A 24,018-nucleotide genomic window follows, 5' to 3' on the forward strand; every position below is an offset into this window, starting at 1 on the left:
CTGTGATAAGGAAAGTACAGCTGTGGCTGAAGCTGATATTCTGCCACTGGATTCCAAAGCCACTGAACTGTAGGAGAATAAATATATTATTATTGGCTACTGGGTGAAGAGTTTAAAAGACAGGGACGCTGGGAGTGGCCAATGCTCAAAAGTGTACACTTTTTTTTACCGTTCATTTTTGTGTCCTTGTCTGTGAAGCGGTTTGTCTCCTAAAAGTCACTCACCACATCTCCATTACATCAGAGACCTTTACAGCCACACTGAAAAGGCAGCAGATGAGTCAGCTGCAACAGCAAGACTACCTTTAGCCGGGTCAGACGCTGCTCGGCCTCCATTGTCTGCTGTGGAGCCAGCTGTCCTCTGGGAGCTGCCGTGTCAGCTCACATTAGCTGGGAGTGACACAGATCAGAGCGAGCCGGTGGTGACCAGGTGGTCAACCACTCAATGGAAGTCACTAACGGTGACCGCGGTGGCAGTTAATCACCAACAGAAACAGCCATGGATGAAGGCTGTGCATACACTCCCTGGAGAGTTTAAACAATACAACCACTAAAATATATATGGCTTCATAAAATTGTCAAATGTTATGAGAGGAAGGCTTGCCAGAAACTACATCAATGCTACCTAAACAAGTCGTTGTGAGCCTCTTTACGAATGGAGGGTTATCAGACCTCTCATCAGTTAATGTAAAATCTCCAGATTAGCAAACAGGAACATATGCTAGCTCTTTGTCCTCGACGTCAATCTCTTGCTTCTCTTGCCTGAAAATTCTACTTCCTTCATTGTTTTAAACTCCCACACTCAATAGACACACGTTAGGCTGGTTTACAGTCACCAGCCTGTCTGTCAGCACTGTGGCAACCTGTGCAGGTTTTCACACCTCTCACCCAATGTGTGTGCTGGGAAAGGTCTCAGCTTCCTGCCACCTGGTGCAGCATCGAATCAGGTAAAGAGATGGATGGTTTTTTGATTTGGTTGCATGTGTTTGACGCCAGCACAGTGACCAAAGGAAAGATGCAGTCGCATATACTGATATTCATCTGCTTCACAAGCCCACAATTTGGCCTCATTTATGCATGACATAAACTGTACTTTCAATACTGCTACAACACTGACGTTGTAGATGATGTCATGTTATTTGCAGAGTAAGAACGATAATGCCACCCTTTCTCTCACATTTTCCTCTTCCACATGTGGACTCCCACGAGGCAGTTCGGCAACAGGGCAGCTCTGACGCCTGACTTACACAACTGACTTTTTACGACACAATAAAATTCCCCAGAAATTCAAAGGCACGGCAAGGCCCCACCCTAGAGCTATTAACCTCTACAGCCTTGCAATAATCCCAATCTTACATTCAATATATCAAACGAAGTCATAGCAAAACTATGAATGAGTCAGTTTTGCAACACATCTAATCAGTTGGAAACACTCAAAGTTGGATCATTGTGAAACACATTTAACAGTCAAATGAAGGTGTATGAAAGCACAGCCTCATCAGAGATTTGATGGAGTTGTGTTAGTTGGATTGGTTCTGCTGACTGCAATATTGGAAGGGGATGCATGGTATGTGTGCCTGTGTTTGTGTTCTACTATTACAATCTATCACGTAAAAAGTAGACCCAAAGTGTCAGCACTGACAAGATTAATTCCAAGAAAACTTTTAGTTCTCTGGTTTTGAGTATTTGATAGATAAGTTAAGTTTTAAGTTTATTGTCATTTACATTTACACAAATACGAAATTTGTCCTCTGCATTTAACCCATCCCTAGCTTATTGGGAGCAGTGGGCAGCTGAGAAGCGCCCGGGGAGCAGTTAGGGGTTCAGTGTCTTGCTCAGGGACACTTCGGCATAGGACACGTAGCAGGCAAGGATCGAACCGCCGATCAAAATGTAAAGCACAGCGATAGCAGCTGTTTGAGTAGATAAACCGGATTCCTCTGTTGAAATATTTACTTCTCTGAAAATAGAAAGTATGAAAAGTCGGTGTCAAATCCTCATTCATTCCTCAGGAGTGTTCAGGAATATTTCTGGCCTTGTCGGAGTTGTTGTTTTTATCCCCCTAACCTCTGGAGGTTTCAGGGGTGACCAGTTTTCCGCTGCAGCTGGTATGAGTGCTGTCTTCCTTTTTGCTCCTCCTGTTTACCTCATCTATGCTTCTTTCACCTTCGTTCCTGCTCTCATGTTATCTTGTTTCTTCCCTCCGTAAATCTTCTCCCAAAACCCTCCATAACGCCGATCATCATACATTTCTCCTGATCCCATCTCTCCCTCTTCCACATGTTTTTCAGATTCCCCTTCTCCTCAGTCATCTGCTGAAGGCCACTGATGTGGTTCCTCGAAAACCTCAGTCAGCCGTTCCACCGTTTGGTGAACCGCACGGCCACGACTGTGGTAAATAGGATATCGACATGAATCAGTTCCATGCTTCTGCTTTCATACTATTTTTAGGGTTCTCTCATTCAACAGTCAACTATTAACTTCTGCATGAAACTGCTCGCATTGTTCCACGCGTAAATAGTGCACCATATGTGGCATTAGGGCTGCACAATTAATCAAATTTTAATCGCGATCACGGCTGCCACGATTAAATGAGCATGATCGTCTGCGATATTGACGTTTAAAATGCGTGCTCTGCTACATATCAAATCAAGCGCTTCCGCAACTAACAGTCAGCCGACCACGAGGGGGCGAACGAGATGGGAGGTGTCATGTGCGCACCCTGCAGACTCCGGTATTAGTAGAAGAAGAGAGACGGACAACAGAACAGAGAGCAGGCGGCCGTGACCGTGTGTTGTGTCGCTAAATCAAATATATAGGAGCAGAAGGCGAGGAGCTAGCCCCTCGAAAAGGATCATCATTCGTTGTCTGGAAGATATGCACAGAGTGCGTTCGAGTTGTGTCCGCATAGTAATCGCTAGTGCGCCGCATAGAAATGGAATGTAGCACAAAATGGAAGTGAAAGAAGTGCTCTGTTGATTTAATTTTGGGTAAAAAGTGTTGATACTATTTTATTTATATTTTCTTTCTACGAGATGCACTGTGATCAGGACCAGTCTGATGCAAAGAGTTGTACATTAGCCTGAATGTAGCACAACAATGGAAGTGGAAGCAGTGTTCTTGTTCATTTAAACGTGAAAGTGCAATAAAAAGATGTTGTCCCTAAAATTAATGAATAATCGTGAAATAATCGTGATCGCAATATTGATCAAAATAATCGCGATTATGATTTTGGCCATAATCGTGCAGCCCTATGTGGCATGAGGCTGTAGAATTACCAAGCACATGGCGACAGGCTCCCTCTTCCTCCTTTTTCATTTGCTGTTTGTTTTATAGTGCACGTGCTGACTACAAGAAGACCCTTCAGGTATACAATCTTCATTTGTCCCTGAGGGAGCACAGAGTTAAAGCCACCAAGGGAATACCTTGCTCTCGATGCATTCCTCTGAGACAAGATTGAACTTGTTTAGAAGTCTCTCGATCAGAACAAATACAACTTGACAGAGGAAATGGATCAAAAGTAGGGTGAGAGATCTAAAGTAGAAAGGCGCATAGGTAATGGAGGCGCCACTGTGTAGAGAAAGTGCGGTGAAGCACAACCCATAATACTGAATAAAAGGCCAAAGTATCCTAGCAACAAGCACAAGAAGAGGCTGCTTGCTCTGCAGTGTCCTCCGTTGCTCCTGGATCTTCAACCTCGCATCTTTCATTTAGAGGTTCTCCTCAACAACTCTCGAGTAGAACCCCCCTCCACTATGAATCCCTCTACTTCCTGTTAGGACACCCTGTTGCACCCTCATAAGGGAAGCTCCATTAAGTGTGCATGCCACTTAACAATGTTAAGGTTTAAGACAGTGCTGGGTTCATAGAGTGCATATCATATGCAGGGCTACGTGCCATGAATTTAAAATAGTGGTGGGCAGACAAACGGCGCTCTTCCAATCCTTTCAGATGAGAAGCCCTCCTCGGCCGCACTACAACATCAATGGTTTAATCGCCTTACATCTTTTGTTGACAGAGGAGAGAATATGTGGGAGATACACTGTAAAACCAACCTCCTGAAATCCCTCTTGGCTGGCCTTGTTACTCAACTAGTATGCTGCCGTTGAGATCGAAAGTGGTGATGGGAGCTACAGAGACGGCCACAGGTCCAAGTGGAATCAGTTTGAGTTTTAGACTTACAGAGCGATGACTTCTTTGGAAAGTGAGGACATTTTGGAAGGTTCTCACTTTGGGACAGACCTTCAAAGGCCTGTTTGGGGATCCAGACATGGTTTCAAGATTAAAGTTCAAACAAAGTTTAGGTTAGGGTTAGGTAAGGATTAGGTAAGGATATTGTATTGTGATGGTTGAGGGGCTAGGGCAGGGGTGGGCAAACTTTTTGGCTCGGGGGCCACATTGAGTTTTTAAATTTGACAGACGGGCCGGGCCAGTAGCAGATGAATGGAGTGTTTGTGTGAACTAATATAAATTACCAGTAAAAGCCATGACCTAAAAAGTAACTTGCATTTAATTTCAGTGGGAACAGTGCTGTTGGTCACCCTTTTTAACCAGTGCGTCAACGTTTGGTGTCAGTTTGGTTGTGGCAATTCTCAGAACAGATCTGAGGTGTTCATCAGTTAAATGGGATCTTACACTGTATTTTTTTATTGCATAAATGCATATTGTATCATGCACTTACTTATTTAAGCAATCATTTTTGACAGAGTTTTTTGTGTAAAGGTTAATGACTGTGGTCTTTTTAGCAGTTTGATTCTTTGAAGGGATCATACAAATATTTAACTGTCATCTAACATTGACAGAGCTCTGCGAAGTCTTTCCTTGTCTCTCCTCCCTGTGTCACGGTGTGGGTACATCTCACTGGCGTCAGGAAACGTATCGGAATACCCTTATTTTATTGGTTAAACTGCATCACGTGATGTGATTTACACCGCATTGGTCTGTGTTTTTCCTGCACAGCTGAACAAGTTCCATAAATGCTTGAAAGGAGCGTGAATAACTCCGCTGCATAAAGCAAAGGCCCGTGACCCACTGAAAACGGGTCCGCGACGAACCACCAGTTGAGAATCACTGGTCTGCAGGATCAGGACGAGCGGTGAACAGCCGTTTGTGTGGCGTGTCTTCCGTCTCTTCCTCAGCCCCTGTGTCCCTGTACTGCTTGTTATCACCCTCTTTGCACAAACGTACATTTATAACAAATACCACGCATATTACGGTGATCAGCGTTGCATATGTGTCAAACTCTATCGGTGCATCTCCGGTCTGTCTTTGTTCATCCTGCATCGCTCTGTTCTTTAATGTAACTGGAGCGACGGAGCCTCTCCCAGCTGTTAGACAGTTGTACCCAGCATGCAGTTCGGCGGTGAAATTTTATAAATGTACAATTATTAGTGTTACAAATTGTTTATGTGTCACAGACTGTTGTGTGCTGTGGTGTTTTTCTCTGTTAAAGAGCGTTAGTTGTGGGTTGTTAATTGTTGTGTTATAAAGTTATGACCATGAATAGAGTTCCCTCTCAATACATATAAGACAACTATCACTGACAGCAGCAAAGAATACATTTAGCTGCATGTTGAAAGCAGACAGCAGTTGTTTCGGCTATGCACCGGTATAATGGTGTGTGAAGAATTCATATCATACCGGAAATTTAAAAACGGTATACTTCCCAGCCCTAGTCTTTATTATACTTTGGGCAATTTTGTACCAATATCTGACGGACCGGATTAAAAGGCCCAACGGGCCATATCCAGCCCGCGGGCTGTAGTTTGCCCATGCCTGGGCTAGGGAATGCATTTTGTCAATGAGGGTCCTCACAAAGATAGAAGTACAAGGTTGTGTGTGAGAGGCGATGGGTGGGTGGGTTCATTGAGTTCACTTATCTGTCTAACATGTGTAGGTATCAGAGCTTATTATAATGCTACAGTGCAGCAGCCCGGGATACCATTTTAAAGTTATATCTAACTTAATAATCCGTAACTGACACCTGAAAAAATCTCATGAGCTGTCATGTTGTTATATAAATACATTTAAGTATGGAATTTGCAACTAGTTTGCTTTCAGATATGAGAGGAGTTTAATGTTTGTCACAATGCGTTTAATTCAAATTGTGTTTTTAGGAAGCCACATTCTGATAATGATGTGCTTACAGTGCCTTATAGAGGAACACTTAAAGTGTCCACCAGTCTGTTGCCTTGCCTCCTGATTCAAAATGTGCTGATGCTGAACTCTCCCAAAAACAGCAGCAGAGGAGCGGAGCAGTGGGAGATCAGAGGAGGCCACAGTGCTGGAGAGGAGAAACGGGCCGACTATAATTGACTGTCAGAAGTGTCATCTCCTCTCAGCGTGAGTTTGACGTATGCTCTGTGATGCCCCTCTGAAGAGCAATAACCACCTCCATTTGCCTCATCTGACACCTTCAGCTCTATATGGAGAAAGAAGTGGCCGTCCTAACAGAAAGCAACTGCAACAGCAGATGGGACTCTTCCCTCCATCCCCCATCAAAGCACCCTTAAACCAAAGTCTCTATATCACCACTTCATTTCCATCCTCCATCTATCAATCTCTAGAGCCAAGCAGCTGGTGGAGTTAGAGGATTGGAGGGAGACCCAGGAACATCTCCAGTGTTTTAGATAATCATGTGGACATTTCTGATGGTTGTTCCACCAACATTAATACCTCAAATACCCTGACATACATGCAAACAGATGAAAGGATGAAATGCATTTGGAGTTGTACCTCTAACTCTCATCCATCAAGGCTGCCAGTCATTGATTTAGCGAGACAAACTCTTTCTGTGAGCCCACATTTTATGATCATCAGCTTTCCCCTAAGCGCTTTATGATAGTGTGGAATCGAGGGCTCTATCCTTGGCTGAGTTTAAATAAATAATGACTTACCTTTATAATCTGAGGCCCAGTAAAGTGGGGGTGGTCTTAATAGTGTTTCTGATGGAATTTCAGGAGCCATCAGATTGTCGCAGAGTATTTGTCAAGAGCAGAACAACTGGGACACATCCTTCAGGGGAGACCGTGGCGCACTGGGTTAAGAGGTCGTCTGGGAACCGGAAGGTCAATGGTTAAATCCCCGACTGGGATGTGTCACGTGTCAAAGTGTACCTGAGCAATACACTGAACCCCCGGCTCCCCGGGCGCCTGTCACTTGGCAGACCACTGCTCCCTATATACAGGGATGGGTCAAATGGAGAGAAAAATTTCCCCCTTAAAAGGGATAAAGATAGTATCTATTCTATTCTTTCTGAATATATACATACATACATATTTAATGTGAGGGAATATTGATGAGGTTTTCAAAGCTGGCCTTTGACCATGTGACTCACCCACTTCTCATCTGTCAAATGTCCTCTTTATACAGTTTACCTAATAAAGCACAAGTGTGTTGTGAAAACATGAAGAGTTATTTATGTGACTGGTGCGGGTCGAGTGTTTGCTTCGTTAGCGTATCTTGATTCATGTCAACATTGCAGCTCTGATAAAAGCATTATGGGTTCCCAAAACATCAACAGCATCTTTTAGGCTGTACTTAGGCACAACGGTGATTTGAACTAAATGCTAACCTCAGCATGCCAATATGTTTGGTAGGTAATGCTCATCTTGTTAACTATCTTAGGTTTAGCATTTAAGCATGCTAACATTTGCTAATCAGCACTCAATATAAATTTGAGGCCGATGGGAATATGATTAGCTTTGCAGGTATTTGGTCATAAACTAAAGTATTTTGAACATTTAATTTCAACCTGATGGCACTATATGAAAAGGGGTCACCCAAGTATTCACAATTCATCCTGAGGGAGACAAGAATGTCGGATCCAAATTTCATGGCAATCCATCAAGTAGCTGGAGAGACATTTCACTCAACACCACAAATGTGAACCTCATGACGGCACTCGATGAAAAGTCAAGGCTCGAGTTAGTAGGGAACCATCATCATTATCTGGGAAGAATGAATGTCTGTGCCAAATATTGTGCCAATCCATCTGGTAGATGTTAAGATATTTCACAGGTTAAGGGAGAATTTGGACATGCTGGCGCTAAATGGAAAGTCAATGAATCACCAAAGACAGCCAGATTCATCCTATGGGGACCACAAATGTCTGCACAAAAATCCACAGAAACGCAGGAAAGGGTGATACCATCAGTGTGGCCAATAGCAAAGGGAAAGGTTATCTGGTAAAGGCAACATACGGTCCCATTTTTTATCAAAATGACTAGGCATATGACACTTTGTCTTTCATGAACTGTGCATCTGCTTTCTAATTTTGCTACGTAAAGAGATACTTTTATGTAAGCCACCCATCAATAGGGTTGGGTATCGTTTGGGTTTTTTCCGATACCGGTGCTAAAACGATACTTTTGAAACTATACCGGTGCCTAAACAGATAAATAAATACAAAAAACACTTCAAACTACAGCTTCAAACTTTTTAACTATGAACAATATGTTAACTGTTAACAGTTTACAGTATACTTAAATAAATACAAAACACACACACACACACACACACACACACACACACACACACACACTCTCTAGCTTCAAACTTCAGCAATTATTTTTGCAGAAATATGAGCATATTTTCCTTCTCTGGCAAAATACGACACGTCTTATGACTTATTTTATTTTACCAGTTGGAGGCGGTAATGCGCCAATTCGTCGTTTGCCAACCGCCAGTACACCTCAACGAAGAAGAATACGAAGAAGAAGCTTTCGCGTGCCTGTGTTGTTGTGCTTATGAGCGACAGCGCCAAGTACCCCGTTGTAATGATACTATGAGTGAGGAGCGGAGGACCAAGTCCTGCTGCCAGGACGGAGTCATCAGAGTAGTGTAAAAAAAGTATTTCAATCGGCTCAGGCACCGAAAGGAAGCACCGAAATCTGCGTTGCGTTTTGGTCCGGTAGATACCGGACATATAGGAACCGGTGCCATATTGGCACAGAGTTTCGGTACCCAACCCTACCCATCAACTCTTCTATAAATTCAGAGAGACATATTGGAAACTACTTATTTTCATCGTTAAGTTGACCACTGCAACACAAGACTTCAATTTACCGCTCACGTGTTCCCTATCCAATTAAGTCCTCATACAAAGAAAGCACACAATCCATCTCTCAAGTCCCAATCCCATTTGATTGATCTCTTGTCATCCAAATCTTTCAATACCACCATCCAGGTTCTAAGCAACAAGAACAAGTAGGGAGAGAAGTCTGTCTCAAGGCCCATCCCAAACCAAAACAGAGACATGTTTTCTTAAGTAACACAGTCCAGCCGTGGCACTTACAACTGGCCTGCAAGAGGAAATTAGTCTACAGAACAGCAGAGCAATGTTACCTGAAACCATCACAAAACGTCCTGAGGATGGAGCAACAATGTGGAGACTGTGCAATTCATTCCAGATGCTTCAGCCGACTCCACATGATCTCATGCCTCTGGAGGGCTCACCACGAGTTTCACTTTTTTTGCAGACGCTCCAGTTTTGTCACAACTGTGGCTATGAAGACTAATCAACTGCTTCAATATTTCATTATTGCAAGAAATTCAGCTAAAGGTCAGCTAAAACATTTGCACAGATTCCAAATGAGGAGTTATGTCTCTCAAATTGAAATCTATTGAGCCACTCCATGTGGGACCCATCTAAAGTGGACCAGTGCCCACATTTTAAGCACCAGAAAAAAAACTAGAACTGTTAAACTACATGCTGAAGTGAGGAGACAGCACTATCTAAATACAAGCAAGGTGAAGGTATGTGCTGACACCAATGTCACAGCAATGAAAAACAAAGAGCTGACAGGCAGAAAACCCAGATGAACGCCTTCTTCCTCCCAGGCCTCTAAAGGAGCTGATGGAGAGGTGTTCCGTCTCGGAGTTGCTGACTTTTGCCAACCTGGGACTGTTCCACTGATGAAGGTCACTGGGTGTATTGTATAGACAGAATCAAATTGCTGATAGTGAGTTTATGGTGCCATCCCCAGATGGGTTTTTGTCACTGTTCCACGTGAACCCACTCTAGCTAACTCCCCTCTTGTGTCTCTCGTTTGGATTTGACGTATAACACGGATCAATGAGGGTCGTGCCAGAATGCAGTACCACTCATTTAAATCTACTTCAGTCATTAAGGACAGGCTGACAATGAGACGGAGGACGAGTAGAACGAGCCCTCTACAAGCTGGAATATATAGGGTAATGAATGCAGGTTAAGATATGAAGAAAGTCTATGCAGCAATATGGCTAAAGACGTTAACCAGATACTGAGCGCTTATAATTATGTTAAACCTTCAGAATTCGAAGGTCTCTTGTGTTTTCAGTTTGCCAGCTGGTGTTCACTTTGTCACATCAAGTGTGTGAAGCTCATAGACACCAATCACATGTCAATTACTTTCAACGTCAGGTATTCCCTCCCAAAACAGAAAGAAAATGTGTTTTCAACAGAGAGGTACAATTATCTGCCTCTTAAAATAACTCGTGCTCCATTAAGGTTCCCACATCTCATAGTAAAGTCGGTTTACCAATAGTTCATGAGTGACCCTGTTTGTCTCTCTTGAGTAGGTTACTTGGACTTACAATGAGTGCACGCACACACACACACTTCCCTCTGCTTCAGTGACTCTGAGGCTAGGCGTGGGCACCGTCCACTCGCCCCACTGATCATTGCTGTTGCCGAGGCGACAGCTTGCTGCCCAACGATCAGTAAAGAAGGACATACATCATTTAGATCAGTGTAGACTGAGACGCGGAAATCGGCTAAATCATTTAAAAAGACAACATACTGTTTGTTTGGTATGACGCCACATGCATGTCATTGAAAGATGTGAGAGAGGACTACACAAGCATAACTAAACATTTCCTGTAAAAGGTACTAGCATCCCATCTTACAGTGAGTCCATGTCTGTGCACGAGGCTCAGGCTGCCTCTATAACAGCGGTTCCCAAACTTTTTAGGCCGCGCACCCCCTTCTACATCCCGACCGGGTTCGCGCACCCCCCCCCCCCCCTTAATAAAAAAAAATAAAAAAAAAGAGGCAACAGAGCCTTTTAAGCCTTCATAGCCGCATAAGAATCGGACCAATGAGTGAACAGTTTGCAGATTATCACATTTAATTTACAATTAATGAGCGACTAATGTAGCCAGGATGTCTTCGGACAAAGCATCGATGCGGCGCGACACAGTGTTGTTGGACACCGGGATCATGGCCAACTTTTTTGCTTCTTTCTCCCCAATCATACATTCCACCATCTCTCTGGCAGCTGGCAAGCTCACGTCTTCGGCGATTGTGTGCGGTAGCCCCTTTCTCGCTATTCTGTAACCAGATATGAAGCCCGTAATGCGTCATTTATAGACCCAACACATGAATGAGACTGCAGTTGTTTTTGGCTGTTTTGTAACTCCTCCAATTTCGATATTAAAATATGTAAGGGGCTTTTGACTTGCACTGGCATGCTTGGTGTTCAGGTGGCGACGTAAATAAGAGCTTCAGACTGTTAGCCAGAACCTCACTGCACACCACGCACTGTGGCTTTGGGGAATCTGCGTTGCCAATCCAAGTGAAGCCCAGACACAGATACTTTTCATCATATTTCCTCTTTTTTTCCCAGTCTGCGCCGTCTCATCTTCCTCTGACTCTGGCTGGATTTCTTCTCCCGGTCTCTCCCCAATAACGCACCTCTCCGTTCCCCTCGCCTCCGATTCCTCTCTCTCTCTCTGTCCCTCTCCTCTTTTACGACTGATTGCTTCAGATGTCCCACCTGACAGTTTTTAAATTAAAATTACATTTTTTTTAAATATTTAATATTATTACACCATCAGACCGCCATTACACTTTTCCTCTCGCGCACCCCCTAGAGGCAGCTCGCGCACCCCCAGGGGTGCGCGCACCCCACTTTGGGAATCCCTGCTCTATAACCTCATTCTGTCGGCTATGTGCTGTGTTGATGGGACTGAACGGACAGCGGCTCAGACAGCAGCTTTACAGGAATCCAGAGAGAAATGGATGCTGATGGAGGGGAAAGACTGGAGAAGTGAAGCGTGTCGGGTGAGGGAGGACGGGAGGTAAAAGATCAGTGAGCGACCCAGAGACAAGCGCTTCCTTTCTGTCCCATCTTCCTGGTCCCTTTTCCATGCAGTAACATTCCTGCTGTGTCACTAAGAGGAGAGAGACCCACTTCCTCTTTTGTTTATCCAGGAATGTGGGACGTCCTGACAGGCTAGCTTTTCATTGACAGTACACAGCTGAGAGTTCCCCTGTGGCTCTTTCACACAACCTTTCCTGTGTGTGTGCGTGTCTGTGTCTACTCCATTATCTGTGTTATCAGCCGACCAGGCCTCCACAGACAGGGTGCTGGGAAACGCAAGGCAGAGAGTGCAAGGGAAGCGCGACACCTGATGAACTTAATGAAAGAAAATTCAAGGCGTCCGAGCTGACATGTCTTTGGGTGTAATTTGCAAACTACAAAATTTGACACGAAAGCATACTGTACATCAGCATTTTCCTTTGTAACGGTAGCTTTGTAAAAGGGCCACAATCTCTACTACATGTTTAAACATGACCAAATGCAATCCTATTAATTTTCATACTTATAATAATCCTAGAGCTGTAACTTCAGTTTAGTCACCAACAGTAGCTGTTGTTTTTTTTCTCTTTTCTTGGAGTTGTTGCCCTTCATGAGAGAAGTACGTACATTTGGGTGAGGTTACGAAAGACAAGTCGGCTTCCTGGAGCACGGACACATCCTATTCCTGCTTAGATGCCTTTTCAAGCCCCACAGAAACGCTACACAATGACTTGAAACCACAGCCGAGAGGAAAACACCATTGTGTTGATCCTCTAGTTTCATTTGAAACCAGAATGGAGCTCACACAGAGACGCCAGAGCCCACTTTCTGTTGATCGATTGTTTCCTTGAGGAAAACACAGGAGAGCCTGAAAGCATGTGATTCTTTGAAGCAAGTAAACTAGCTATTAAGACTTTGCAGTGATTTTTAAAAAAAAGGGGCTTTTTTATCCATTTTGACCCCAATAGATATTTTAAATCAAGACTGTACTCTAAAGAAAGGAACGTAACCGTCTGACTATTAAAGCTTATTGATAATTCACCGCAGAGGGAAAATGACCAAATGCTTCAGTCACACATTAATGTGAATACCAAGGCGCTGCTTAGTTTGCCTTACCACACACACACACACACACCTCAGTGAATTAATGAGGACTAATTTGAGTATAATTTGGTTTACAGGGTGACTCAACAGAGTGCCTAACATAGGATGTGAAACAACATCTAAATCAATGCATTGTGCTTAATCTCCAGTGAATCACTAACCTATCTGACTGGTTCCAGAGACTGACGCACTCATGGTAATGAGGTCTGGAAAGTATTCAGGAAGTGGCACAGTGAAATGAATACATGCGTCTTCACTAAATATTTGGTTCCAGAAGCTTGGTGATGTGGTGACTACTCTCAGGGCTAGCTGGTGGACTGATGTAGCTGGGGAGCTAACAGCTAACACACCAGCCAGTCCGGCAACGTTTCGTATGATATCCCACGAAAAGTTATACCTGATTTCTTGTGTGCTTTCCTGCCTGCAACGAGTATCAATTTCCGCTTGTTACATTCAATTCAATTTATTTTTGTAGAGCCCAAAATCACAAATTTGCCTCAGAGGGCTTTACAATCTCTACACATGCGACATCCTCTGACCCAGGACCCTCACATCAGAACGGGAAAACTCTCCCAAAAAACCCTTTAACGGGGAGAAAAGAGGACCTGAGGGAGGGAAGTACATGCATACGTCTTCTTCAAATAAACTTCCGTCTTCACAGGAAATTCTGTTTTTCACAAGAAAACGACTTAGTTAGGTAAGGAAAAGATGGTCGTTTGGGTTATAATAACCACAGAAGTGGCGTTACAGAAGTACTCAAGTTATGTGACAAAAGCATCAATGTTGACTTCAAGTTTCACACGATGAACCAACAGTGCTCTCCTGCCTGAAAGATGGCTGCTTGTTGGACCCATCCACCTCAGCAGTCTTTATACTTCCTCTTTCAAGATTACATGGAAAAAATTTTGTGGGATAGCTGCGCAATATTTTTCGTAGGTTAATGCTACAAATGCTGGATGACACATTGGGACATACCAGCGATAGCCAATCACAACAGCTCCCAGAGCTTTTTTTCTATTTTCTATGTACTTTACTCCCCCTTGACGTTTTGTTCTCAGGGTTGAGAATCACTTTGTTCAATAATTGATACTCCAATAGTGGACGGTTAATTAAAAAGTGGATATTGCGACGCGGCTAATAAGCCAATCGCTTCTTCCATTTTGGACTCGGCAGCTTTTCATTGCCTAAAGCCTCAGACTAGGTACCGGTCACATGCTCATGGTTCCATTCATACTACCATTGAGTGTCCACGTAGGGCTGGCGTTCCAGTCGGTAGCAGAAGGTGCCATAAAGACAAATTATGTAAATGTGGGCAACGGAGGATCTCTTCACATAACCTCTCTTCAAAACAAGCATCCACTTCGTCATTTGCTTCTTCTTCTTGGCTAAACCAGCAAGAGGTGCATACAACACCAACCCGACTGGAGCGTGGAGCGAAACTGGACCATGTGCAGTCGGCGGGCATGCGATGTGTACAGTCCGCGAGGGCTTGCACGTGGACAGACCCTCACACGAAAAGCATGAACCGGCCTAAATGTCAGAGGCCAAAGGTCACCAAAGTTGAGCTCAAGGTAAATAGATCCATACAGATATACAAGCAAATCTACTGATTGTGGAGAAAACATTGGAATTGTCTGTATTAAAAGCTTGTCTGACCAAGTCTTAAAGTTTGGTAGAAAGGAGGAAGGAGAGGCCCTGTAAACTTCTCGGTAATGAAGGCGTTCCATCTCCAGCAGTCACATGAAGGTGGACCTGATTTAACATCTCACTGGTCTGTGGCACACACATGGCTAAACAAACACTCCTCCTCCTCCTCCTCCTCCTCCTCCTCCTCCTCCTCCTCCTCCTCCTCCTCCTCCTCCTCCTCCTCCTCCTCCTCCTCCTCCTCCTCCTCCTCCTCCTCCTCCTCCTCCTCCTCCTCCTCCTCCTCCTCCTCCTCCTCCTCCTCCTCCTCCTCCTCCTCCTCCTCCTCCTCCTCCTCCTCCTCCTCCTCCTCCTCCTCCTCCTCCTCCTCCATCATCATCATTAAATAAAGCCACACTGCAGACCTCACAACATTGTCACTCGGCTATAAAGCAGACAATGAGTAGATCTGTGCTGGGGAAGACTTTTCTTACAGTCAGACCTGTCGGCGCTAGTGTCGACCTGCGAGCAACTAAATTCCTGTCCAAGCAAACACTTCTAGGTACAGTCATCCAATTTATGTAACAGCAGATTAGGGTCAATGTAGTATTGCTTCGTTGCCATTTGTATTGATTGATATCTTGCAATTATGTAAAAGCCAAAAAGACTTGCGATGCTTAGCTTTGTTTAGGACCAGATAGCATCAATCTGATTCCCAATGCATTGGTATTAACAATGAAATAATGGACCTGTCAAGGGAAGCGGGTCTTTCCCTGCTAGCCTGCCGTTGCGTGTGTGGGTATTTGTATCTGTGCATGATTGTCAGTGTGAGCACCCAGAGACAGAGCCTGAGGGGCACACAATGTCACAAGCAGCAGGACAAACAGCAGCTTAGAGAGGTGCTGGGCTGCTGCAGACACACTATTCATGTTACATAATGACAGCCAAACACCGCCCAAAAATGTCAGTGTTTCCGGATTAAGGGCTGCCTCAGCCCTCACTAGTGCTCATTTCCATCCTTCACAGTTCTCTCAGCCTCTCTCTCTCGATGTTCGTGAATGTCCGATGGATAACATGTGACCGATGTGATCATTGAAGCTGCTTGATTTTACCTCATATATGCTGCTGCTGCTGCTTCTGCCCTGTCCTTGTAAATCGGGATATGATAATGATAAAGTTTATACTTGGTGGAGGATTTTTTTCCTCTCATGAAACAGAATTTATTTCCCTTGCCAAACGGACCATGGCGAGTTATCTGCCCATGTGCTAGCTAAACGAAGCTTAGTGTCCTCCTGTTCCATCAAGGCATTTTCATCCCAGCTCGAAGCTTTCAGCCGTGTATTTAGGTCTTAATAACACAGGGACATTGATTTCTGGTCACACGCCATGCATTTCAAAGCAGACCTGAATGCTCTTCCACAACCAAAAGGCAAAAATGATACTCAGCGAAAGACCCCAAACAAAATCTATTTGCTTGAGCCCCCTTCTAAAAGCTATTAAGATAAGTCCTCTTCCATTAAGGCCCACAAGGCCAGTGACCTAAATCAGTACAGATTCCCTGCAGGTCACTATGACAGGCTGTGTGTTTCCACATGTGGGGGGGGAGTGTGTATACTCACCATTAAGTCCATTGGGGATGCTCCTGTGATGGTGCGGTGCTGATAGGTCATCCATGGACCTCCTCATGGTGGTGCCCAACTTACTGTTCTCCGGGGCGGGCTTGTGCATGTGGTGGTCGGGGCTACCAGCACTACCTGCGCTGGACGTGCTACTCCCGTCCCCAACATCCCTGACCGTGCCCGTGCCACCGTTCAGGTTGGTTAAACTGGACTGACTGTCTATGGAGCTCCTGGACCCCGCTCCGTTCCTCTCCTCATCCAGCATGAGGACGATCTCCTTCAGCTCAGAGTTCTCCCTCAGCACAGTGTCCTGGTTGGCCTCCAGCTCCTTCAGCTTCATCATGTAGGTGCCCACCTCCTTCCACATGGCACTGGCAGTGTAACGGCCAAAGCGTTGCCACTCGCGGGACAACTTCTTGCCCTTCTGTCGGTCGTCGTCCAGGAAGCAGCAGAGCTCCCGGAGCTCATGGTTGTCGTCTTGCAGCTTCTGGTTGATCTCCTTTAGGCTGCGGATTTCGTGCAGGTGCACCTGCAGCCGCCGGTTGATGTCTTTCATCATGTTGCCATGCTCGATCATCAAGTTCATTTTCTCGCTGTCCACCCTCCTTAATCTCCGCACCAGCTCCTCTTTGCTGCACCGTAGCGTCTCCTCGTCCGTTAGCTGGCTCACTTCTTCCTTCGCTCCCTCAGACGGGTTTTTAGCCATGACTATCTTAGCTGTGAGTCTCAGTTCGTGTGAACGGTGGCCTGAAAACAACTGTCAAAACTAATTTAACCAAGCCTGGGCTGCGGGACTGTATTCAAATACGAGTACATTGTCCAAAATAGTTAAGTGTCGTCATGCCCTCCTCTTCAACGAGCCGATAATGAAAAATAAAATATGAATATGATGCTATCGCAACCCGTGCATGAACTGAACGTCCTCAGCTATCTTTTGAATCAAAAGCCTTGTTGTATTTCGGAAACTGCTGGTACTCACACTTCGTCAGTAACGGAAGCTCAGGATTTTAAATCGATTACCGGGGATTTTCAATCAGGTCCTGGTCCCGTCAGCACAACACACCGCGTCCCATCGCAATGTGCGCCGCCTCCTCTGGACATCGCTCCATTCAAACGATGATTAACAGAAACCTAATAAATGAATAATTCACTGTTAGCTAAACCCTAACTTGAGCTAAAAGGTGAAACGTTGCGTAAACAAAATATTGAATGGCCGCGCTGCTCTCTTGAACGTGTTACAGCTCGGATAAGCCTCTTTACCAGGCGGTGTGCTGGTTCAAGCTTTTCCACTCAGCAGCTTGGTATTAGCAGCGGACCCCCTCCTTCTTGTGCAAATACTCGGGTTTGAAATCATTCAAGAGGATTCCGGCCAAGACGGCCAATCAAGACGTGTGAGAGGAGCGGGCTGCGGGCAGCAGGTAGATGAGCTCACGAGGCTCAGCCTTCTTAAAGGGACAGTACGACGAGGAGCGAGGAAAACTGTTTCCTTTCAAAAACAACGAGATACCAGATAACAGAGCGCTGCACTTTTATTTAGCTTTTCATTAACACACATTTAACTATGTGACATTCATCGGTAAGAGCTCGTTTATTTGTTTCCCATTGTTTATGACCATGTGTTGGTTAAGTAATTGGCCCAATTAGTAATTGTTTCAATATTAAAATGGACTTTAACCGCCTTTGTATGTATATACACACATTATATATATATATATATATATATATATATATATATATATATATATATATATATATATATATATATATATATATATAACAATTCCTGAGAATTAACAACTTTTCAGTGTTAATTGTCAGGAAACTGGTTTAACAGGTGCTTTTGAAATGTATTTGCAATGTCACAGCGCCCCCATATGTACACTGTCAGTAACAGAGAAAAGGGCAGCTTGAGTACATAAAAAAATCACTGCATAGCAAACTGAACATGAACTAAAATCAGATTCTCATGCATTGAATGAATCAACATCACTTTATTTAGGTGAAAAACAAAGCAGATAATACTTTTTTTCTGCTTCAGATCTACAACATATTTATATTTGTGTAAAATATTAAAATCATCATTTTTATATTAGTGGTAAAGGCACAAAACAAGTTTAGAAGTTCAGCGAGTATGGAGAAGCAGTTACACTTATATAACGGGTTAGTTCCAGCAAGATTAAAGTGCTAATGATACTCAAGAAGTAGTTATTTTGTTTTCCCATATCCTCCTTATTGTGGATATACTGTTTATAACATTAAAACAAGCACAGCTGATACTTTTATCTTTATAAAGGCGAAATAAACAATTAGAAATGAAACAACTCTGCAGCATAAGAGGCTTTTGGCTGAGGCAGGAGATGCTGTAGGCAGTGAGCTAGTCTAAGCAACCAAAGAACCCAATTTCACCGCATGGGCCATTTTATGGATTCTGCTTATATTATATGGTAATTGTATGTGACCACCTATTTATCACGACTCCTGTGTCTGACAGAACACACCACTGCACTCTTTGGCCTGAGTGTGCCGCAGTCCTCCAGGTCAAAGGTCTGTCCAGGCAAAAGGGTGAAGTCAAACCTCTGGAGCAGCTTGGCCATAACCACTTTAGCTTCCATCTGCAATAGACCCACAGACCATTGAGCTAGTTGCATGTGTTGTTCTGTTTTGTGTGTGTTGATCATTTATGGCCTTCACTACCCACCTGAGCAAAGTTCTTCCCCAGGCATGAGCGTGGACCGAGGGCAAAGGGGAAGTAGCAGTAATAAGGCCTTGTAAAACAGATACGAGACAGCCTCCATTAATGCACACCATATTCCTTCTTTTAACTGGGACAATGATCAGTGGTCTGACCTGTTATGACTAACAATAAAACATGGCATTATGTGAAAATTGTATGCCTCTTACCTGGGAGCATCTGGGTGAAATCTGTCTGGATCAAATGTCAGCGGATCCTTGAAGAATTTATCCATTCTCCCAGTCGCATAGGAACTGAACTGAATTTCAGGAGAACGAATTGAACATCTTGACAGCAGGTACTTTTTGTTATGCTTTGTCAGTATTCTTCATGTATATAAAGTTGAAACTAATTATATACCTTTTTAGGTTCTGACACAAAATTCCTATTTTATGGGTAGAAACCAACTCAAAAGTGCACGACTCACAAAACACGTGACTCCCCCAGGTATGTGGATACCGTCAATGACAATGTCTTCCTGTATTTCCCGAGATGTCCCTGGAGCCGTTGGGTAGATCCTCAGAGTCTCTTTAAGCACCTGGGGGGGGAGGTTACGGCAGGAGGTGCACATCTTGGGTAAATCGCTTTAAAAATGTTGATTTGAGCACATCAAAGCAGAATTGCAGAGAAGAGTTCTTGGTTTAGACTTATATATATATATATATATATATATATATATATATATATATATATATATATATATATATATATATATATATATATATATATATAATATATATAATTTAAATATTTAGGCTAACTTGAGAGTCAGCGAATGAATAAATGAATGACTAACTGAGTAAGCTGCACAATGGATTCACAACATGCTTCACTTCTAAAGAGCTAAACCATAATGTTCCTATCATGAGATGTACCTGTGAGAGGTAGATCAGCTTCCCCAGATCATCACAAGTGATGTCCTGTTTCATCCCAATGACATCATCCACCTCTTTCCTCACTCTGACAAATAAAAACACAACTAAGTAACCATCATTCAAAGCTACATTATTTAACTGTTTCACACTGCATTGTTAGTTCTTACTTCTCCAGTATATCAGGAAGTCTTGCAAGTTCCATGATGCAAAATGTCAGTTGATTAGCTGTTGTTTCGTGGCCTAAATGACAGAACATTACCTTCAAATGGAGCAAATGTGGATCAACAACACATTCCTCTTTATTTTTAAACCAAAAAGTGGGGCTTCAAAGAACAGTTCACCAGAAACACAATAAATGAAGGACTCAAATATAAGTGGTAATAATAATAACAGCACACAGACGTGAGACAGAACATTTTTACAAAAGAGCATATTAATTATTGTAAATAACTATGTCAATATACTTGACAAGTAATATTAAACTCCACATCTCCAGAATTCACATCTATACTGGTGGATAGTTTGTATTCTGCGTGAAAGGAAAATGTGTTTTATTTGAATTTGGTGTCGCTTTAACAGTGTTAGCTTGTGCTACAAAGGAGCACACATCGAGCTTATTTTGGAGCAATTCACGCCTCAAAGCAGAAACAACACAGACTTACCCGCGATGAAAAATGTCACAAAATTGTCCAACATTAACTCTTCATCTTCTTCAGTCATGCTTTCCTCTGGAATAACAAGGAGATAGAGTTGAACAACTAAACCAATATTCCAGTCCTCTGAATATATCATTTGTATATACGTAAACATATTCTATCTGCTGTATGTGATTGTGAACAGGCCGAGCTTAACCTTGCAGATCTGCTCTGCTCTCATAACATTTAAAATCAATGATGCAAATGTTGAGATGATGATGATATACTATTCTCCTCAGTTTAAAGTAAATACTTATATATACCCTGTAAACTAGTGTTTGCTCCTGTCATAACTGAGGAATGTTTAATCAGTCAATCAATCTGAACTTTAGGGCGGGACCATAACCTTTGCCAGCTGTTTTGATGATCTGTGTGAGGATGTCGTTGGGAACGTTATCGCCATTTTCCATTGCAGTCTTTCTGTCCTGAATCCACTGAGCTCCAGTTGTGCGCAGCAGGTGGCACGCTTCCCTCACCTCTTTAATGAATGCTCTGTTCTTTGGGTTGAACTGGAAATGTGAGATTTAAGGATCTATCACAGTTAATAATATTGTCACCACACTAACTCCATACAGACTTGCTGTGAAGTCTTACCTTATAAAAGCTGTCTCTGACAGTGAGGAGCATCCCTTTCAGACATGTCTGGACGGCTTTAGGGAAACGTGACCTATCCTTCAGCTGCTCTAAATCCACACCAAAAGCAACCTGAGGGATATCAGGAAAACAAAGTTGATTGGATGTTTTTTTATCATAAGCTGGTGCTCTTGTCACATGCAAGAAAAACGTTTGGGAACACACTACAAGAGACATAACAACATTCTACAAGTCATTTTCAATGGAAGCCAGTGAAATGAAGCTCCATACTGACGGTCAACACGCACAATGTTGCTGGCCACGCTTAGCTGTTTTGTTGCTTTTGTTGCTTACAATATAAACATCGGATAAGGCACAATACCTTAGCAATGACATCAAGGGTAAGAAAGTTGACCAGGTGGAGCATGCTGGCCTCTGTCTGGTTATCAGCGACATCCGAAAGTGTAGTCATCAGTTTCTCTGCCCTCTCATTGAAAGTGCCTATTAGACCTCTCAAATACCTGGAAGTAAGGGTAGTTTGAGACAGTGGACTTTAAAGCTCCACAGAGATTCTGCAAATGGACAATGTTGTCCAAAAGAAACAAAACAAAAAATACCCACAATCTGAACAGCATTTTACAAAGATCGCAAACACTGGATATCAAATAAAGGTTGAGCTGATACTCTGTTGTGACTCTTTGTGATGACTGAATCACTCACAAGCTGCTGAACGCCGGGTCCATGATCCGGCGCTGTTTGTACCACTGTTCATGGTCCTGTGCTGTAATCAGGCCCTTACCCAGGAACCTTGAGAAGAGACATGGAACACAATACTTTCTACTTAGAAAAACAAGGTTACAGAGGACTTGACATTGAAGTGAACCAACAAAGTCACTTCCTAGGACTCCAAAGTGGACCGAGAATACTCATGTACCTACAACATTAGTTGTTGTCAGTTCAGGAATTCGACATTTTGACAGTATAACAAATATACACTTATTATTATTATTCATTGTTTTATTGTTCGTAGGCCAAACAACTTGTAAGACATATGCAGTATGAAAAGTATAACTAATCTATCGTCTGATAAACTACCTTTGACCAAACAGGTTGAAGATTTGGCTGTAGAAGAATCTATCTTTGGGATACTTTGGGGACATCAGGACCTCCTGAAACAGCCATCAAAGGAGGGAACATTATTTTTCTTATTAAAACATTATCATGATGTATTCCTATCTTTACATTTGCAAAAAGGATAAAGCAGGACTAGCTGTGTATGTGTGCACCTTTATACTGCTTATTGTGCAATGCTTATGCAACTGGTGGTTACGCAAATACTATTGATAGGTGTGGGTGTTTACCTTTGTTCCCTCTGGGCAGGTCACAAGGAGTACAACGTAATGCAGGAAATTTTGCCTGCAAACAGGCCCATGGTTCTCAGCCCTGTAAATGACATCTTAATTGTGGGTTGCTATCATGAAGGTAAATATGCTGCAAAAAGCAAGAGCTTGTGGACTTTTATGTTTCAATTTTCACCTGTATAAAATGTTCACACACAATTTGAATTTAAAGTGACAGAAAAAGAAAACATGAGAGCTTGTAGAAAAAATGTGAATTTGTATGTTGAAATTTTCACAGAAATCATTCACCAAGATACCAAGAAAAGCATCTCTAGTTTCAAGTCTTCTTCAATACAGCATGATGATCATTTAGTAAATTATGGTCCATTTAGAGTTGATTACACTTTTGTGGCTGTCCTTGAATTTATTTAAATATCAATCTACATATGTGGATTCAACACGAGTCCTTTTTTTCTGCAAGCTCTCATTTTTTTTTATTTGACTTCAAATTCAGCCCCCGTGTGTGAACATTTGATACAACGTTTAAAGTTCAAAGTTTTGTTTTTAAATTGTCACATCAAGTCGACATGCTATTGCGTTTTGCAACATATTAATCGCGGAAATAACGACAATTTAGACACATAGAAGAACAGCAAACACATCGGAATTAGTTTACAAACGGAAATGATTATGTTACATCACTTATGTCTATCGAATATGTATAAAATATTGCTCAGCTTAACGTTACCATTCCAGGAATTTGTCGTGTACAATTTCTCCATTCCTCACTGCCCTCACATACGTCGCTGCATGTCCGAAGAGAAAACTGTCGGGAGAAAAAACAAAAGGGGAAAGTTATGTCAAAACAATAGTTTAGCAAATGTTAGCTTGCTAATGTAGGTGAGGTGAAAACAAGTAACGTTAGCGTTAGCATTAATTTAGCTAACATTTAATAATGCCCAACTTCACTTGCCTGTCTCTCGGTGGCCCAGGTATGTGGTCATATTTCATATGAATGTGATTAACATACAAGCAGTAACCAAGAAACAATATGAAAATCAGAAAGAGCAGAAACATAGTAGTCCAGCTCAAAATCTCTAGGAAAATTGCCATGTTGGTAAGTTAGGTCAAGTCTTGTAAGTCGGTTTGCTAGTCTAAAGCATATACCGTAATCAAAGACAGTCGTTCGTCAAGTCTTCCAGCATTGTACAGTCTGCGTCAATAGAGACCATATATACGTTTGTCACAGGTCAAATTCTAATGTGTACCCAGAATGCACCAGAACGGGCTCCATAGCTCAGTGGTTAGAGCACTGGTCTTGTAAACCAGGGGTCGCGAGTTCGATCCTCGCTGGGGCCTGACTGGTTGAATGTTTTACAGTGAATTAACCGCAACCT

At 43.0% G+C, this 24,018-nt stretch overlaps 2 protein-coding genes across 3 annotated transcripts in view; both read right to left on the minus strand.

Annotated features, from left to right (window-relative positions):
- Positions 1–17,565, minus strand: part of ccdc85cb (coiled-coil domain containing 85C, b) — a 53,097-nt gene extending 35,532 nt beyond the window's left edge. For both annotated transcript variants that reach the window (XM_079291323.1, XM_079291322.1), the window contains exon 1: positions 16,408–17,565. In XM_079291323.1, coding sequence (XP_079147449.1) covers positions 16,408–17,113 — 706 coding nt within the window. In that variant the 5' untranslated portion in view covers positions 17,114–17,565. The remainder of the gene's footprint in view (positions 1–16,407) is intronic.
- Positions 17,566–18,869: 1,304 nt separating this feature from the next.
- LOC306793459 (cholesterol 24-hydroxylase-like) lies at positions 18,870–23,734 on the minus strand (the record flags this gene model as incomplete). The annotated part of the gene is made up of 15 exons (XM_079291105.1): positions 18,870–19,019; positions 19,106–19,172; positions 19,309–19,397; positions 19,566–19,676; positions 20,014–20,098; positions 20,181–20,253; positions 20,676–20,741; positions 21,055–21,217; positions 21,303–21,413; positions 21,664–21,802; positions 22,002–22,088; positions 22,377–22,450; positions 22,643–22,724; positions 23,370–23,447; positions 23,595–23,734. The coding sequence occupies 15 exons, from the start codon at positions 23,732–23,734 to the stop codon at positions 18,870–18,872; spliced, it is 1,515 nt and encodes a 504-aa protein (XP_079147231.1).
- Positions 23,735–24,018: the final 284 nt, after the last annotated feature.

The sequence above is a fragment of the Melanostigma gelatinosum genome, assembly GCF_949748355.1.
Source record: "Melanostigma gelatinosum genome assembly, chromosome: 19".
NCBI lineage: Eukaryota > Metazoa > Chordata > Actinopteri > Perciformes > Zoarcidae > Melanostigma > Melanostigma gelatinosum.